Below are 20,349 nucleotides of genomic sequence, written 5' to 3' on the forward strand. Positions count from 1 at the left end.
GAAAACTTTCTCCCTTTTTCTTTCTGATTTGATTTATACTGATGCCAGATTTATATCATAAAGTGTTTGCTACATGTAAAACTTGTCTTTAATTATTGAAATTAATGATGGAAAGGAAGAGTTTTCTTTTCAGTGTTGCACAGTTGCCCTCTACTTTTCTTTGTCTCAACATTTCATATTCAGATTGTTATCGTGGCAATGGAAAGAATTACATGGGGAATCTGTCCAAGACAAGATTTGGACTAACTTGCTCCACATGGGACAAGAATATTGAAGACTTGCGTAGGTGAGTAAATACAAAAGAGATAGTTCAGTGACTCCTGTTGCCTCCAGATGGCATCTCAGTTTCTTCTGTAGTGATTCTAAAATAGCCCCGTATACCATGGAAGTCTTCCCCTTTCCCTTCCCCCCCCCTTCGCCTTCCCCTTCGCCTTCCCCTTCGCCTTCCCCTTCGCCTTCCCCTTCCCCTTCCCCTTTCCCTTCCCCTTTCCCTTTCCCCTTTCCCTTTCCCTCCCCTCCCCTCCTCTCCTCTCTTTTTCCTTCTTTTCCAGTCTTTCTTTTCCTGTCTATTCCTGTCTTTTCTTGTAGTGTCTTTTTGTCTTGTCTTGTAGTGTCTTGTTAAAATATATTACACAACATGTCTTTGTTCAAACTAACCACTAATTGCAGGCTTTGGGATGTTTCTTAGTGTTTAGTTTACTGGTCGCGTTTTCCTCATTTGTCCTTGAAAGTTGTTTTTTTTGTTTTGTTTTGTTTTGCTTTTTTTCTGTGAGAGAATAGCAGGAACAAAGCAGGAAATGGTTATGTTACATTTGCTCAATATTTATATTTGCCTTTTTCAAAGTTCTGAACACCATAAATTCCTGAGCAATTTGATCTGTTCTCTTAGCTCTTCCTGTTTGAAGCAGGATGTTGGACTTAATACCTCCTGAGGTCCCCTGCAAACTGAAAGTGGATCATGAGTCTAAAATCTAATGACACTGACATGAAATGCCATTAAAGCAAATTACAGTTTCTATTGTTTATCATTGCTTTAGTTTCTGAATTCCAAGCAGTGGAAACAGCAAGTTTGTTTAACTTACTTGTTAAGGTAAGAATGATTCAGCAGAAATTACGAAAGATTTCCTCAGTCACTCCAGGATCCTCAGTGTTCTCTCTGTTTGTTCAGAAGTGTAGATTAATAAAGTTCAGGAGTAATAGGATCACTGTAAATCTGTAAGTGAACCTTCAGAGAAGCTGTATTATAAAAAACAGATTTCAGTGACACTGTCTGTAATCACAGGCTGGACTATGTGTTATTTCCCCTACCCAGGGTCAGAGATAGATATCATATATATTCCAGCCTACTTTCTATCTAAAGCAGGAGATTTAAGATCAGGACTTCAGAGAGCTCAGATAAGTCCTCAGTTAGCTGTGAAGGATACAGCTTGAGCCTTGTACTGACTGGATGCTTGATGCAGGTGAATTCATGAATACAGATCAGCCTTTCTTCCTTTGCTGCAGCTAATTTTCCACCCAGGAGAGACTGGGAAATTACCTGTCTCACCTCAACAATTATTCTGGTTTTGGGAATGTCAGAAACAGTACACATGGTTGGTTATGTGCTCAGAGGGCAGCACAGCTTTAACAAGTAACCTGTATGCTCCTGTCTGGCAGACCAGAAATAAACAACTTTCTTCACTTCAGATTGTCACCCTGGATTTTCACCTTTAGTTAAATGCTTTGTGTAGGTCTGCTGCTTAGGTCACCTATAACTGGAATTTGATCAGTTCAATTCATTTTTCTCCTTGCCTACTGCTTTGTCTGGTTAACTTCCTTGCATTTTTGCTTCCTTCAACCTACAGTTTAGCTTTCTTCTATGCAGAATCAGTTTTCTCTTCTGCTACCCGCTAATCTGGATGGAGAAGATACCCAAGTTCCCAGGCAGATTTGCTGAATGCAGCATAGACACTTTTCAAATCAGTTTAAGGATTTTTCCTGGAGGTATCCGTGGATTTGAGTTTGAGTGAGAGATCTAGAAATCTCCCAGCTGTCCACTGGACTCAGTGCTTAAAATACTAACCAGAGGAAAGTTGGACCCAGATCCAGCAAATATTTGTCTCAGCTTCCCTTTGATTTTAACCAGCTCTAAACCTTGACCTGCAGGCTCAATCGTCTAATATTACAATGCAGAGTAAAGCAATATTTAACCTTTGAAAATCTCAGCTATAGCATAAAGTTTTTCAGCACTTTGAATTTTTTTTTCCCTATAGGCATATACAAATCTTCAGAGAACCAGATGTTAGTAAACTGAAGAAAAACTATTGCCGCAATCCAGATGATGATTTTCATGGTCCCTGGTGTTACACAGATGATCCTCTCATTCCCTGGGATTACTGCCCTATTTCTCGATGTGAGTATTTACTATGCCTCAGGCACTGTCAGCTGTATTCTCAGTGAAGACGTGATGTCACATGCATATGTATATACATTTGTGGCAGCAGAAATAATGTAACTCCAGAATCAAGAATCAGTTGTGCGTGATTGAGAAGGAATGGAGGAAGCTGCTTCTGAAATACATGAACAAGAAGTCCTTTTCCTTAACCAGCTTGGAGATTTCAAGACTTACTTATGCAGTAGGAGCATAAAAGCTCTATTACAGATGGTCATTTTCCAGCAGATCTAGCTATTGAATGAGGGCTGGATGGAGACAATTGTCTAACAGTCAGAGTGCTGGCTATTGGCCTTAAGAAACCCAGGGACAGCATTTGTCTTCTGTGCTTCAAAGCTTCATTGTCTGTCTGTGTGTTCTGTATTTGTGTTTAGAGTGAGGATAGCTCACTATAGATATGCTGATGTGTAAATGTCTTACATATATTAGATCGTGCTTCTGGATGTTTGTGGGATGATTTAACTCTTGACAAAGATTAGGAAGATCACTCCCTTAAAGTTGCATATTATAAAACTACATAGTTTACCTAAACAGAAATAAAAATTATGGGGAATTCAGTATTAAGCTGGAGCTAGGTGGAAAAAAATATATTTATGCCTGAAAATGTGCAATTCACATGTAGGTTCAAGATTTTCTTCATTACTTCCTATTTCTAAATTACTTAGCTGTGTATCCTGGTAGTAAATTAGGATAACTTAGGATTTTAAATATATATGTCTATGATGTCTAGAGTTTGAAGATAATGTTAATTCCATTCCTAGCAACAATTTGCTGCATTTCCTCATATTCTGAACTACAATATCTCTAAAAGGTGATATAAGAAATCATAGGTTTTTGGTATTTTTTTTCTCATTAAGTAGAGTAATTAAGAAAAGTAAACAAATAATGTTAAATGTTACATAGACAGAGAACAATAACTGAAGAAATATAAATTTTATTCACTCATTCTAAGTTCTTTATCTCAATTAATCTATTCCTAAGGAAGAATTCACAAAAGCCATTTGTAGAGTAATGTCAATATTGTCAGTAGTGGCATTACAATTTCTGGATTCCAGTGCCAAAGCTGGAATATGTCTGTTTTAGAACTGTGAGTTGTGTGGACTAGTTTTAAGCTATGAGTAGCTTGCTTTCATACTAGTAACCAGTTTAACTGATACAGACAAAACATTGGCAATTGCCAACTCGGTGCCTTTAACCATGTGTAGATGTACAGATACATATACATACATACATACATACATACATACATACATACATCTTCTTACTAACTATATAAATAACTATATATGTAACCATAACCTTTACGTATATATACAGATGATGAGACAGTCTTAGATGAGACAGTCTAACATTTGTTCATTCAAAGTTTCAGCAGCTGCACCCATACATCTAGCTCATACCACTGGGCCACATTGTAGACTTTACTGAAATCAAAATTTCTGAATAAAATTTAAGCAATCTTGTAACTGCATTGAGACTTAGACTATATGAAAGAGCAAAGAGAGTTTGGGGAAAAAATACTGATAAAGGACAGTTAGAAAATTTCTTCAAAACTGATCTGGGTTAAATTGCACTACTTCTATAGTTTCAGAAAACTTAGAGAAAAATCGTGATTTCCTTTCTCTGCCTTGTCATGTTTAACTGAAATGCAGAAACTGAACATGACAGATAGCCTGATGTATTCAGGATTCAGCCAAGAAACAAAATGCTTTAAACTCCTTTGCAAAATGTTTAATTCTTACTCCTTTCTATTGGAATGAAATTCTTCCATTTTGCTAAAACTGAACTTTTATGGAGTATTAATGAAATTACTGACATTTTAAACTTAATGGAATATTAAAATTAACAGTATGCCCTTTGCTGTTTGTTATGACTGTATTCAAGTTTAAGATGCGTTTTAATTTTGTATTAAGGATATTTTATTTGTCTGTCTAGGTGATGGTGATACAACTCCTACTACAACCAGTTTGGATGGTAAGTTAGTTTGCTGATTTACTGTGCATTGCATGTATTTCATCTTCCAAGACTAGCCATTTATTTCCTACTGGGAAGGAAGAAAATGGACAGTTAAAGATATAAAATATGCGTACTAGGAAAAAAATATTTTTACAAAAGGCAAATGTAGAACAGCTTTATTGCATTTTTTATTCTCACGTTTCTGTCTTGCAAGGGGTGAGATATGGTAACAACTTTCATTATTTGCTTTGTAAATATGGAAATGTTTGTAAAGTATTTTAAAAGATTTTTTTTTTTTTAATTATATTCCTGACTGAATCTATGTGGACTGAACCCAACTTCACTGAAGTAGTTTTGATGTTTTAGAAATATACTTCATTAGCTCAGGAAATAATATCCTATCCTTGATAAATATTGACCTTCTTGTGGTCCTTATGTGTAACTGTACAGGTTTCCTACCGCTGTTTTTAGTAAAATGTGATCTCTGGACCTGCTTTCAGATACTGTCATTCCTTGTGCTTCAACAAAACATTTGAGAGTTGTAAATGGAATCCCAACACAAACTAACGAAGGATGGGTGGTTAGTTTGACATACAGGTAACTATCATTTTGATAAGAAGGACAATTCATCGAGTAGGATGTTTATTTTCAAACTGTAGAAAACATTAATTGGAATAAGGATACTTCTAGACTGTAGTTTAATCCTGTAAAGACATTTACAAATTAGCAATCCTGGAACACCTGGTGATTCCATCTTGTTACATATTGTTCCGCCAGTGAAAAGGTTCTATGTTCATTATGGCTGAGTTACACATGTGAGCTTCTAAAGCATCCATAGCATTCTGCCCTTTAGATGGGCAACTGCATACCTTTTCACATAATTGGCTCCACATTTAGCCTCAAACTGTTTATTTTATAGATAGTTACAAGAAAATTGAGTTTCACATCAACGTTTACTTTTCAACAGCAGTGCATTTAGGAAAGGATTCAGGATATATACCCATATCTTTTGCTTTCTGTTCATATCATTGCATGCAATTAAATGGTAATTTGTATTAAAAAAAAAAAAAAAAAAAAAAAAAGGCCTTTAAGGAGATCTGTTTTTCACTCTGGAAAACAAGACCCTAGCATGTACATCTGGAATTGTGTATTACATTATGTCACATATTAGTTTGCTACTGTGTAAAAGCCAGAACACAAAATTATTGCATATTCTGTTCATAACTCATCAGCTAGAAGTGTGAATTAGTAATGAATAACAGAAATAGATCTCATGCATTTTTTTTTCCTTGTCTATTAGTAGAAAATACAGTGCATGTTATTACCATTAGCTCATGTAATCACTTTAAAAACTGTGTAGGTATCTACTAATATTCTGGGGAGAAAGAAAACAAAAAATTTACTTTCTGCATTACTTTACTGCTGAAGAAATCCTGGGAGTTGTTACCAGCCCTGGTAATGTTTCCAGCTCCTCGGCTCAGATCAGAACTAGAATATTCTAAAAGTTTAGCAAATTGTCCAGTAATAAATATCTAGAGTAACATCATTAGACTAAATAAACAGGTGGGCTGGAATGGTGAATCTCTGTGGAAAAGATTATCCTGCCACTGTTTTTAAAGCAGCCTTCATGGCTGGGGAACATTTTGCAAGGAAGGGGAATTATACCTGGGTGCTTAAAATTTAAATAGCTAATGATAAATAATGTTAAGCTAACTGAAAATGGATTTCGTGCTATACTACAGAATTCCATTAAGCAGATGAATACATAAAAACTGAAGATTATTTTATGAAAAAGAGATTCCTGAAATAATCCATCAGAAAATATATATTTTGAAGTATTACATATAGGCATAAAAATATACTCTTATTGTGTATGCTACCAGGGAAGCAGATAGCCTTTTGTCTGAAACAGTATCTTAATAATTCCATGATTTTTCATGAAGGATTTAAGAGTTTCATAAATGATGCTGTATCCTATTATTCTGAAAAAAAAAAAAAAAACACCTATACATCTTAAACTGGAACTGCAATGGCAATTTATTACTCATGCTTACAAATTTGTGTTCATACTTGGCAACCGAGGTCCACTTCAGAATATTAAATTAATTAATGATATATTTTCCTAAATATCTGATGCAGATTCTGTTATCAGGAATATTTAAATATATTTGGAGAAATTTCATTCATTTCAGGAAATCAGTTCTGGATTTGTGATTTGTTTAAATGAGTGCTTAATATTCTGTATTAGTCAGACTTGTAAAGCACAAGATGCAATCATGTGAAGTTATATTGGTAAATAGTGAAACAAACAAGCAGGAACACACATTTATACTCCTTTTTTTTTTTAAATGTTTATAATAAAACTGGGAATCACAGAATCATGGAATCGTTTGAGTTGGAAGGGACCTTGAAGATTATTTAGCTCCAACCCCCTGCTATTGGCAGGGACACCTCCCTCTAGACCATGTTGCTTAGAATCATGATTTTATAAAGAATCCAGCCTTTTAGACTACATAGATTGTTCCTCAACTAAAATACAAGAACAAAACACATTACTCCAACCCCCACCCTCCCCCACCCCAAAACAAAGAAACAAACAAACAAAACAACCATAACAACAACAAAAAACAACAAAACACAATTAAAGCAGTCAAGCATCTCTGTTATTCTGATTTCTTAGAACTCCATGTAGGATCTGGGCTCCTTCCAGCATTTCTTGCAAAGTTCTGAATATTTGTTGATTTGAATTTATAAATAGTGATATTTTAATTTTTTTTCACAAATCATTGACAATTGTGATTCATTTTTTAAAGAGCTGTAGAAAATAAATGTGACTTTGGAGACACAATGAAGCAAACTAATTAACCTGTATTCCACAATCATCTTTATTTCTGAAAGAAGTGCCATGCTTAACTGTTTTAATTTTACTTGATATATTACGCTGCAGATTTTCTATAATTATGTGTAGGATGTCATATACTGCAGATTGTTTCCAACTGAAGTATGTGGGGACAGAAATCTCATAGGACTGGTTACCAAATAGAAACTTTCCACCTTGAGGTCAATGCTCTGAATAATACCTACTTGAAAAATGTTGTTTACATGTGGTGGCAGGCTGGGGACTTGTTTGAATGTTTCAGTCCAATTGCTATTAAAAAGAGGCTCACTTTTTAAGTATTAATTAAAATATCTCTCATTATAGATCCAACTCTGAAACCACTAAAGGAACAGAGTAACTGATTTTCTCTTTTCTCTTGGCTCATGCAAATTGGAGCAAGTTTGCAAAGCTGTGCTACCACACGTATTCAAACTGTGAAGCAAAGGGGCAGCAAAGTGTTTCCACAGCCTATCATTCAGCCACCTTTCCCTGCACCAGGGGGTTTCCTAAATGAAAGCTTACACAAGTAATCTTTAGAGATTTTGTCTGTGTAGGAAAAAAAATATCCTTGTTTATGTATGTATGTATTTATTTATTTTACAGGAATAAGCATATCTGTGGAGGTACTCTGGTAAAGGAAGAATGGGTTCTCACAGCAAGGCAGTGTTTCCCTTCTCGGTACAGTAGTCTGTAGTCTTGCAATATTGAAATACATGCATTTTCTGTAACTTAGTAGTACAACACTTTTATTTAAATGCAGCAGTTTTCACTCCTGTTTATCTTTAACGCTGTTCTTCTGATGTCAAAATCCCTGAGAGGCCTTGGCATTTTCAGTTTTTATCATTGTTAATCTAAAGGAAGTCTGGTGGTTTTACACAGAAGTACGAACATGTTATCCAAGTGTAGTAGTTACACAGTTGCCTCTTTGTGGAAATAATCTTATGCTTTTTCTGAACTGGACAGAATAAAGTAGAAGTTTTGGGCAAACTTTGAGAAGTTCGAAGGTTCACACTTTTCAAAGATTTAAATGCTTGCATTCTAGTAGAAAACAAAATCACATTTTAGTCACAGCTAATGATGAAATTATGCAGTGGCTTCAGACCAAAAATTTATATTTGAGGATGTTGATTTTGGATTAGAAATTGGCAGTGTATACTGACTTCTAGTGAAGTGCCGGTTAAGATCTTGTACTGTAATTATGTTAAGCAGAGCTTTTTGGGGTTATTTTATTATCCATGCAGCAAAATCCTAACTTACTTTGCCTAATTTAGTTACAAAGATCTGAAAGACTACAAAGCCTGGCTTGGAGTCCATAATATTAAAGGAAAGGGAGAAGAGAAGCACAGACAAGTTCGGAATATCTCCCAGCTGGTATATGGTCCAGCAGGATCAGACCTGGTTTTACTGAAACTTAGCAGGTTAGTAGCTCTATTGCTAATTCCAGGATTTTCAGCTACTGAATGAAATTCATCCTAAATAACAATGGCAGATTTAGTTCTGTACGGTTGTGATACTGCAGATGACATCTCTATAGGATAAACTTCCAGTTATAAGATGTTCATGTCAGTTTTTTCTGGGCACTGGGCACAGCATGAATATATTAAGAAATTGGGAGAATTTCACTTGAAATATCCAGAAATGGTGGCTCTTTTACTCAGAAACCAGATGTTACTTCTGAAAAATTATGCCTTTTTCCCGATTATGAGGTTTAGTTTATTTATTTATTTTAATATTCATTGATAAGTATGTGATTTTCATTTATAGAGCAAATAGCAGATCGCATCTAAGATATCTGTTTACATATAAACTTCCAAACTTTCTCAGTGTTAAAAAAACTACATGTTCAAATGAAATGCTGTCATTACTTGCTTTTAAGATGAAAAGCCAAGTTCAATAGCATAAAAGTAGAGACATCATTTCCAGAAATCTCTTGACAGTTCACAAGTGTAATATACGCAAAAAAAGTAGAAGAATCCATCAGATTCTCCAAAGATGGAAATGAAAGGAAAAGAATTGGTGCATTTTTTAACTTCTATGAACATAATTTTAAGGATAGACTCTAGAAGGTATAATAAAATCTATCATGTGTATTGTTTGTTTTCCCTTTACAGACCTGCCATATTGACAAATTTTGTAGAAATAATCCGATTGCCCATTTCTGGATGTACCATTCCAGAGAAGACCAGTTGCAGTGTTTATGGATGGGGATACACTGGATGTAAGAAATTATTTTTAAAAACTAAATGCATACATTGACAGCTTCCTTCCTTCCTCTTGTAATTATAGGTGAGGCTGCTGGTATTACCTGATGCCACATTTGTCCAACACTTTTCATTATGAAATGCAGTTTCAACCTTCTTTTTTTTTTTTTTTTTTTTTTTTATTTTGTAAATCTTTATGCATTTTATCCAAGATAAATTAATGTGAAATATTTTCTATTAATCCATTCTTTTCTTTAATTTTTTTTTTTTTTTCCCCTTGAGAGAAGACAAAATGATTCAAAAATTTCAAAGAATAAACTGCAAAAACTAAATGGATTTACATATTTAAAAAAATCTGGCATCGTTGATTTAAAGAATTCTAAGCCTGTTTTGAAAAATTCCGATTCATCTTCATGATTATTTCTGTATCTCAAAGCAGGCCACCTGGTGGAAAAAATAATACAGAATCATACAATACAAAATCTTAAGATAATTAATGTACACAAAGACAGTGTTAGTAAGGATTCACAGGTAGCACTACGTCTCACATTTCCTAACTGTTGAGTGCTTGACCTTACTAACATTTATAAAACACAGATTTTGTGTGAAGTAAATACAAACTTTTGGTGAAGAGGCATTTATTTAGACTTGGTAAGTATTATATCTGGCTAATGACATGTTGATGATAAAGTAAATAGCTGCCAGTTAACAATAATTACTGCAGTAATTATTGTGCTCAGATTCCATTTTGCCACAGATCCTTAGTGAGCAGCAGTAACATACTCACGCTGTCCTGAAAGCAGAGCAGAAACATCATTGTAATTGTAAGGTTCTCTCCCTTGCAAGCATTACTTCAAACATTTCTTAGTGGAAGGCAAATAATCAGTGCCAACCCTACTGTAGATGACTGTGTTTAATGTTCCCAGCATGGCTGTATTAGATATCCTCTGGGGAGAATGGCTGTCTAAGGGAAGTAGGACTGCGGCATGGTGCAGCGTCACAGGAAAGCTTAGTTTAAGAGAACAGATAAAGGAATTTGTGCTATTGTGGAGTTACATAATACCATAAATACATAACATCCATCATCCAAGGACTTTGTACCTTATTTTATATGCTACTTAATGCAATCCTCAAAGCATCACAGTCAGGGAAGGAAGAAGTGCTACATTCATTTTTGTACTCAAGTAAACAGGATAACAATTCTGTGAAAGGCAAAGCTGACACTTTTATTGATCACTGTACAGAGAATGGACAGGTCCAGGCCCTCTATTTTAATTCACAGCTTGTACAGACTTGTCTTTTGACATGCGAACAAGAAAAAGCTCCACAGGGCTCCTGCTTCCTGACCTTCACAATGATGAATGGAGATTGCATAAAGCTGTGGATCTGCTCTTGCAGGTACAAAGTCAGTCAGTGTAGCTGAGCCAGTGCTGAACAAGAAAAATCCTGTACTGCTACGGTATTTTTAAAGTTACACGTCCTTCATTAGGCTATGGCAGCCACCATTTCATGTTAACCGTTGTTTAAGGCAGGAAGTGAAATCCTCACTCTGCTAACAGGAGTGACAACATTTCACACTTTCCCTGATTTCTGTGATATGCCAAAGCAAGCTGGCGGTAGAATCTTTCTCTTTCTTCCAATACTAAAAACCTCTTCAGATATTCTCAGAGAACTAAAGAGAAATGCACATCAAGACTACTTATTGCAAATTTTGTTTGTAGCAAATATAAAAAATCCTTAAAGGACAAATTATTGATAAAAGTGAGGATAAATGAAAATATGAGTACTGGGGACAAAGTATACTGAGTTAACATATAAGAGTAAGTTCATCCAGATTGCATCTTTAATATCTTTTTTTTTTTTTTTTTTTTTTTTTTTTTTTTCCAGCAAAAATAGAATAAAGTCTTTATTCTCTTTTCAATCCTAGTAGCTAACTATGATGGTCTTCTCCGGGTAGCAAACCTGTTTATTTTGGCAAATGAGAAATGCAACCAATATCTCAAAGGGAAGATCACTGTGAATGAGTCAGAAATCTGTGCTGTGGCTGAAACCATTGGTTCTGGGCCTTGTGAGGTAAATATTACATTTTCTAAGAATGTATTAAGAGCCATCAACCTTACTTTTTCTTTCTGAGAAATAATTTACTTGAGTTTTTTTTATAATTATTCTCTCTGCATCAAACTTGTACACAAAAAAATGTACATGAAACTTCTGCACTGGAAAATGATTAGTGTTTCTAATGATGTATTTGCTGATGAAGTGTGGGAAGAAGTTTCTTTCCATGAGTTACTTTGTGCTACTACTCATGTTAAATATACTTAGGTGCCCAAACACTTCTCTAGACTGAAATAAATTTGTCTTCTGTATAATAAGGCCTACACTGAGTTGTGTGCTAGTAGCACCAATTCGTTTGGATTGAGCAGCAACTAAAGATTTGAGCAAATTGAACTCCTTAGCTACATGAGGATTTCCATGCAACATCAAAAAAAAAAAAAAAAAAAAAAAAAAAAAAAAAAAAAAAAGTTCACTGCTTAGTAGAGTTAATAAAGTTATGAAATAAACAGAAAGATCCAAAAATGTACTGAGATAAAGTATTACTCAGAGGAGTGAGGAGTTTGGTCTACCTAAGAAAGCATGAGCCGTATCTCAGTGAGTGGAGGAGAAAGAGATGGTTTGATAACAATAGAGTTTAATACAGTTGGTTTTCTTGGGACTAATGTTGTTGGAGAAAAGACACCTGAGAAGAAATGCTGTATATCGTTCATTATAGGAAGACATCTTTTTTTTTGTATGTTGAAAATCTGTCTGATGAGATTATGTCTGGAAGGAAGGCAGTCCTGAGTATCATTATGAATTTAATATCTGGAGAAAAAGAGATGATTTCCTAACAGTAATTTGAACTTTTCCCACAGATATTACCAACCCATAGGAGAAACAGTCTTCACCAAGATGAAGTCTGTTCCATTTACTGTTAATGTATCACAGGATCCACTTTAAGACATTTATTTTCCTTAAAAATACAATATTTCATTCTAGATGAGCTCTTAGACATATGAAGGCTTATAAGTGAAACATCTGGATGGAAGTCTGCTGGGGATCCTGAACTTTGTCTCCCTTGCAGTGAGAAATTGGCTGATTAATATTAGCAATCATTCTTAATCAATGCATGGTTTTCTGCTTCCCAAGTTCCCCTTTGAAGGCACTTTCCTCACTAAAGAACAAGCAGAGAAACAAAATCAGATTGGCAGATAAAACTCCACTCTTGACATTGTTTTATGAGCAGCTTTGATGATACTGACAATTGTTTATTGTTTATAATCTGCTGCCAGCTAGAAAAACAAACATCAAATCATAGAATCATAGAATGGCTTGGGTTGGAAGGAACCTCAAAGTTCATCTAGTTCAAAACCCATACCACAGGCAGAGTTTGCCAACCACTAGATAAGGCTTGTTGCTTGTCTGCTGAGCAAGAGAAGAGTGCTAAGCATTAGCTTTTATTTTTTTTGAAACAGCATATCACTCTGTGATACAAACATTACTGCCTAATTTTGCAGCTAGTTTGCTAAATTCAGTATAAATTTCATCTGGATTAATACTGCAGTGTCTGTGTATCAACCTTTCCTCACAGGAGAGGTGCTCCAGCCCTCTGATCATTTTAGTGGCCCTCCTCTGGACCCGCTCCAAGAGTTCCATATCCTTTCTGCACTGGGGTCCCCAGGCCTGGAAGCAGTACTGCAGATGGGGCCTCACAAGAGCCAAGTAGAGGGGGACAATCACCTCCTTCTCCCTGCTGGCCTCCCCTTTTTTAATGCAGACCAGAACACAGTTGGCCTTATGGGCTGCAAGCGCACACTGCTGGCTCATGTCCAGCTTCTCGTCTACCTGGACCCCCAAGTCCTTCTCCACAGGGCTGCTCTCAAGGAGATCTTCCCCCAGTTTGTATAAATAGCTGGGATTACCCCAACCCAAGTTCAGCACCTTGCACTTGGCCTTATTGAACTTCAGTAAGTTCGCATGGGCCCACTTTTCCAGCCTGTCCAGGTCCCTCTGGATGGCTTCCCTTCCATCCAATGTATCAACTGCACCACTCAGCTTGGTGTTATCCACAAACTTGCTGAGGGTGCACTCGATGCCATTGTCTGTGTCACTGATGAAGATGCTGAAGACCACCAGTCCCACTTATGGCCACCCTCCACCCTGACATAGAACCACTGATCACAACCCTTTGGCTGCATCCAGCCAGCCACTTCCTAGACCACTGAACAGTCCATCTTTCAAATCCACACCTCTCCAATTTAGAGAGAAGGATGTGGCGAGAGACCATGTCAAAGGCTTTGCAGAAGGCCAGGCAGATGACATCCATAAATATTGCACTTAACTGTATCTGAAACAGGAGAATAAGAGCTGGTAGTCTGATGGCACTCGAATTATATGTAAAGATGGATTACTTGCATATGAATAAACAAAAGATTACTTTGATATTGGTTCATATAAGTTCTGGTTGTGAAGAAGACGTCAGAGGCTAGGGTTTGTTCTGAGGTAAAGATAATTTTATTGCCTGTTCGTTGAGCTGTGTACAACCCAAGAGAAAGCAAGCAGTAGGGGACAGATGGGCACTGTGTCTTGAAGCATTTTAGGTGACATCCTTCCTTCTTCTTTCTTTCTTTCTTTTTTTTTTTTTCCCCTAGCGTGATTATGGTGGTCCCTTGGTTTGTGAACAAAACAGGCTAAAAATAGTAGTGGGTGTCATTGTTCCTGGCCGTGGATGTGCCATTCGAAATCGTCCTGGAATTTTTGTTCGAGTCTCATATTACTCCCGATGGATACACAAGATTATGATGACCTACAGAAAACCCTGAAGAAAACTCGACAGCTTCCATTTACAGAGAGATTGTGGACAGCATAGAATTAAGGTGTAATGTAAAGATCAACCATTTTTAAACTACTTGATAGTCAAGTTTGTTGAACTTCTTTTAATATTTATAGGTGTTATTGGTGTTTTGTCTATCAGTGTTGTTTTATAAATATTGAAGTAACTTACAGTATATGCAAGTATGGTGACATATCTCCTGAAGATACTTGAATGGGTAAACAATTTTGCAAAGATATTATTACTGGATGATTAATGGTTTTGTACAAAAAGATCACATGAGCTCTTTTTTTGCTGCTCTTCAGATTATCTTAGAAGGGGTAACGTATTATAGCTTTATTTAACACAACTTATTCTTTCTATGAGCCGCACACTTCTCTTCAGATATGACAATAGTTCTACTGAGAGAGATATACATCTATCAAAGACAGCATATATCACCCTATTTCTCATACCCCCTTGAGAGAGGTCAAAAATGTCAATATTTCATTACAAAAACATCCCTTTTGAAATTAATCTTCTCATTGTTGACAAACTTTGACAAGCCTTCAATCAGTGAAATTCTCACAGAAGTCAGTATCACTTCCTATAGGCTCTTCCTATACTTGGTCCCTTTAGTGTGAAGGTCCCCTAAAAGATATCTCAAAAAATTCTCTAGATAGGCAAAGAGATGTAGTAATGAACTGGTTAGCAAACTGTTGATCATTTTTTCAAAGTTTGTCACAGAACAAACTGTGAATTTACAATGTTAGAAATTGTATGTGATCGGATTGAAAAAGTAGTTTTGTTGTGCCACTGATGGACATTTGCCATTAAAAGTATTTAAACTAAATATGTCCAAATCCTTCTCAAGAGGTAAGTGTTAAAAATTGAAAGGATCGTACATAATGATTTAAAAGTAACTTTGTTAACAGTGGGGGAAAAAAAAACAGTTGAATATGGCACCTGGATGAAAGACAGCAGTAGGAAAATAAGATATATATTAATAAACTTTTCAGAGACTTCAGATATTTAATAAGATCTTACCTAAATTTGGTCCAAAATGTGTCCTTTGTATAGTCTCTTTCAGGACAATAAAATTATTTCAGGGAGATCATCTTGTACAAAATGGGGAAAGCATCACTAGTAGTTAAGCACTTTGTGTTTCCTGCCTACATGTGTAACTATCATTTCCTTTTAGGCTGATTTGGAAAGGGAACATATAGTCAGCATCTGTGAAAAGTGCTTGTTCCCCTTTAGATATGTAACTGTATGTCTGGAATTATAATACATTTAGCAGCTGGCAGTACACTATAGGTGGCACCAACTACCCTGTAAATTCTAGAAAGTAGGTACAACACATATCCAGTTATTTTTACTACTGTACATGCAATTGCATAAGTAACTGCACTATTACTTCACTTGTGACAGTGCACTTGTATATGTTTCCAGTAGCAAATTGTAAGGTATATAGATCATATCTAACTGCATAGCCACTAAGCTGACATGATGATGTAGACATATAAAAGAACATTTTATTTCATTCTGAAGACGCAGGGCTGAGTTCTGCTCTGGCAGAAAGTAACCATTTCAGAAGAGCTGTCGTGGGAGGCTGTTCTCATGTTAACTCACCAAATTATTTTCTTCAGCAGTGCACTTTGGCTACAGTGAGACTTAAATATGCTTACATCTCGTAGTCAATTAGGATGAATTTCAGCCCAAGCTTAAATTGCTTGGCTTGCTGAGGTTTGTGTCAAGCGTCCAGCAATGTCTACTGGTGCATAGGAAGAAATATTTTAGGAAGTAGAGCATCTGAAATTCCTTCTGATGTAAATAGTTTCCTTGGAACAGAAGCAACTTCCCTGTACTGGTAACCTGAAGGTGTGGATGCTACATGGATAGTCTTATCTATCCTGGCTGCTTCTGAAGGCTTCATACTCCTTTTTGTCTCTCTTACTCACCAGGCTTAAAGAGGGCAGGATTTAGCCTGTTGTATTTACAATTAATTATTGCAATGTATGTAAAGACTGTATTCTTACTCAGTATATACTGAACACAGCATATTGAAAGAATTAACTTTTTGAGAGAGACTTTTGAAAAAACTCCAAGTGAGTTTTGTTTTCAGTCATTAGTAGAATGTGGATAAAATACATAATTTCATGTTCACTCTTTGTACCCTAGGAATTCTTATGTGCTCACTGTATTATATGTGCAGGCGTTTTGTTATGTCTATCTAAAAAATTGAATCTTGAAATATTTTAGTTATAATCTTCTGCTGTGCAGAAGGCTGTGATTTTTATATATATATACACACACACATATAAATATATGATTAAAAAATACTGTTTTTTGTTAGACAACATGTAAGGATTTTTACCTGTTTGTTCTAGGCATCACCTCAGTAAAAGAAGTTGTTCAGAGTTGATGCTCCAGAACTTAACATGTTTGTATGCACTTGCTTATCAGGTGCTCTTGCTCTCCCTATCTCTATATGGAGGGCACACGAGACTCTGAAAAGCAAGGGAAGAGAAGAATAATGATATGTGGTAATGAATTTGTACTTCATTTATTCCTGTGAATATTTCTTGTTGGTACCAATGGTACCGTGCCAGGCAACTGTTACAACTACAGGATTCTCTTAAGAAAGAACACTCTACAGACACTCATTCATTGTTCTAACATATTGCTCTCTAATAACAGGTGGACTTATTCTAGTGCCCATCTAAATTTCTGAAAAGCCTCTTACTAACTTCAGTGGGATTTGGACTTTACTTTGCAGATGTGATTTTGTTTGTAATTATAATTAAAGGATACAGAACGTAAACTGTTATCTAAGGACATTCTTAAATTCCTTTGAATTTTGTCTTCCTTTTCCTTGCTGCGACTTATCTATGGACTCTGAAAAGTATAATAACTGGATACAGAATTTCAAACCTAAGACCTGATTTTGAGCTGCTGAAGTTAGTTTAACTCAATGACTTGTTTTCTTATGGCACTAAAACTGGCTGACACTTCTTCCTTTCCTTAATGAAAACATTTCTCCCTTTAAAAAAAAAGGGTTTGTTTTCTTTTTCCTATCTCTTTTTCTCTCCTAAAGCTCATGATTCTCAGAGAAACTATAGCACTCATTGGGAATGTACTGGTCCAAATCTTTGCTGCTATGGCCGAAATCTTCTGTAGTTTGAAATTAAAATTCTCCCAGGCATTCTGCAGACCTTAGCTGTGTGTAATGCCAATATACTTGACAGAGCTAATCACTTGAGTTAGGGTTTTCCAGACAAGGGTCCAAATATACTTCTGAGGGTCAAAATCTACTCAGGCAAAATGTCCCTTGAAATCAATGAATGTGATTATCAAAGTAGGGGCTGAAATTTGCTCAATGCTTTTCCCTACAACTGTGCACTGAACTTAATGCATCCTTTTACACCGAAAAGCATACCAGTTCTGGACTACAAAGCAACTGCAAGAGCAGGCAAGGCTTTATTGCCATCTTTATGGAAAGCTGGTTGTAAACCAGTTCACTCCCATGAAATCTATATAAAACCAATAGTATTGGTTGTTTTGTCTTCTTTCCTTATCAGTTGTTTTGTTTTTTTTTTTTCCTCCCTCACATGCACTGGTATATTATTGTTTTATGAATGTTAGGGCTGCTGGCAAGAACTGACATGGCTTTTCATCCTAAAATTTTACAGTGTTCCTTTTTATATATACTCTTGGGCATTTGTGTATGGTGTTTTCTTGTGTGGGATCAATTCAGGGAGCTGCCTGTGGAATTCAATGTATGATAAGAGTATTTTTTCATATTTAAGTGGGAAAAATAGTGCTTCCATTAATGATAACTGACCAAATGCCTAACGAAAAGGGAACACTGTGGTTATAACCTGTATTATGATCTTCTGTAATTAATGGCATCTTCAGTAGTTAATAAAGTTGGTATTTTTGTAACCTTGTTCACTCTTATTATTCTTAATAAAGTATTTTATAAAAAATATCAACCTAATTAGCACTACATTTCTTATTTAAAGAAGAATCTTTGGAACTGCATTATTAGGAAAAAGCCTCAGTAAAATGAATGTCTACCAGTCCTAATTTCAGGAAAGGACATTACTTGTGCCGAGTAAAGAGGGCTGGTATTTTTAAGATCATCATGCATCCAATACTGAGAGCAGCATAAAATGAAAGATAAAACCAAATCAAGGTGCAATCCTGCTGAGCCTCTCCAAGAGATTTGTGCTGGAATTCTGCATAGACAATGACCCAAGCATACTGTGGGGAGAGTAATTTGGACTGAAAAGTTGTGCTTAATCTAAACAAGCATTTGGCACAAAGCTTATACTTTCTTACAGTTCCACTGTGATAGGTTTGGTATTTAAAATATGTCTCTTAACATGATCAATTACATTTCAGGAAAGATCCTCCATTACTATGTCATTTAGTATTACCAGTGGTACATAACTCGATGCAAAGTGAACAAACTTAGATGCTATACTAGATGTGCTTAATATCAAGAAAAGTCAACATCAATTGCTAGAAAAAAAAAAATAAAAATTGTGAACATTATTAGCATCACTGGATGAGCATCTCTGTCCAGCTGAATATGGTCAAGCTCCTATAGCATCATGGCATTCTGGTTCAGCAAGTTCGAGTAAGAGTCAGTAAGTTCATAGATGTTTTTTCATTATCCAGATGAAATTTCTAAATTCTATGCATTTCTGGTTACACTGAAATTTTGATAGTTTAAATACATATTTGCAACAACTCCAGCTATATAAATAATAAATCATTCTTCACATTATTTCATGTATAGAGTGTTTGAAGTCTGATTATGAATCTTCCGTGCAAATATTTAATTCTTTTTATCTGTGGAGGATTTTCTAATTGGTTCATAAGTTCATTGAATTTTATGAAGAACTCTTGAAACCAATGGGAAACTTGCCAGTAACTTCAACCATGAGGGCATGCTTCCAAAATTATAAAAATCTAGGTGCAGTCTGTATGTCAAAACTTATTCTTGCTATAGTTTTACGAAGTGTTAAGAATGTTTGTGTCACCTGTCTACTTCCTGGGAGCCACGAGAATTAACTGCTTGCACAACAAAGATCTACAAAGGGATACTGCCTTTTTATTACAATCTCCTGTTAAGGTTTTATCTTTTGCAGTTGCAAGATCACTGTAATCTGCAGATGATAAATGATGAAAACCACACAGATGATCAGTACTTGATTTCTGCTTTTTGTTATTTAGCAAGCCTCATGTAAACAGAGCAGGCCATTCAAAAGAGTTCAGTTGTGTATCAAGTCTGCCTTCAAAAGCACCGACTTCTGGACAGCTATGTCCCAATAAAAATCACTTACAATAAATAGGGAAGAAAACAGCTGGGAGGAAAAAAGCAAATCATAAAAAGGTCAAGACCAAAGTAAGCCCTAAAATGAATAGACAAATTTTTCAGTCTCAATTTTATACCATAGGATATGTGGTATGAAAAGTTGCAACAGAACAGCTTAACAGCTGTTTCACTCTGGTTCAGGACACTTGAGAAAATACAGTGACACCATATGGTCACAGAAGATGTTATACATGTTGTTGCTTCTATATCTGAAGATTTAATCCTACTTGCACTGAAATTAATGTCAGCCCATTATCTAGGAGTAGTGGGCAGATCCTAAAACCTCCTCCTGAACCTTTTGGCCGTCCTCGTAAATGCTGATTCTTTTTCAAGCACTCAAGGCATGCTCCACATTGATCTCCTGTGGCAGAGAAGTATATGCTTTCATTCAAACATGGTCATTGAAGTTCCACTGAAGCTGTACTCAGTCAAAACAAGTTGCTTCCAATTAAAATATTTTTTCATTAAAATGATGATGATGATAAAAATAATAACAACAGCAACATGGTGTATGCAGTTAGTGTATTTTTTTTTTTTTTTTAGAGTAAAAGCAATAAGGGAAAAACCTGTAAAACTGCATAACCTGAGAGATGTTAGGGATGTCCTGAGATAAATGTCTATTTAAGATAGTGCTGTCCTCATCTTACT

The 20,349-nt window shown here is 35.7% G+C and overlaps 1 protein-coding gene across 4 annotated transcripts in view; it reads left to right on the plus strand.

The window, feature by feature from the left end:
- The window catches only part of HGF (hepatocyte growth factor), a 60,315-nt gene extending 42,060 nt beyond the window's left edge, over window positions 1–18,255 (plus strand). For 3 of the 4 annotated variants that reach the window (XM_042816254.1, XM_042816256.1, XM_042816257.1), the window contains exons 10-18: window positions 184–286; window positions 2,253–2,392; window positions 4,367–4,405; window positions 4,888–4,984; window positions 7,869–7,943; window positions 8,537–8,683; window positions 9,377–9,483; window positions 11,394–11,539; window positions 14,155–18,255. In XM_042816254.1, coding sequence (XP_042672188.1) covers window positions 184–286; window positions 2,253–2,392; window positions 4,367–4,405; window positions 4,888–4,984; window positions 7,869–7,943; window positions 8,537–8,683; window positions 9,377–9,483; window positions 11,394–11,539; window positions 14,155–14,325 — 1,025 coding nt within the window. In that variant the 3' untranslated portion in view covers window positions 14,326–18,255. The remainder of the gene's footprint in view (window positions 1–183; window positions 287–2,252; window positions 2,393–4,366; window positions 4,406–4,887; window positions 4,985–7,868; window positions 7,944–8,536; window positions 8,684–9,376; window positions 9,484–11,393; window positions 11,540–14,154) is intronic. The other variant, XM_042816255.1, reaches the window with a different exon arrangement.
- The last annotated feature ends 2,094 nt before the right edge of the window (window positions 18,256–20,349 follow it).

The sequence above is a fragment of the Centrocercus urophasianus genome, unplaced genomic scaffold (genome assembly GCF_019232065.1).
Source record: "Centrocercus urophasianus isolate 14NV4802_14NV808 unplaced genomic scaffold, USGS_Curo_1.0 seq_15, whole genome shotgun sequence".
Lineage (NCBI taxonomy): Eukaryota > Metazoa > Chordata > Aves > Galliformes > Phasianidae > Centrocercus > Centrocercus urophasianus.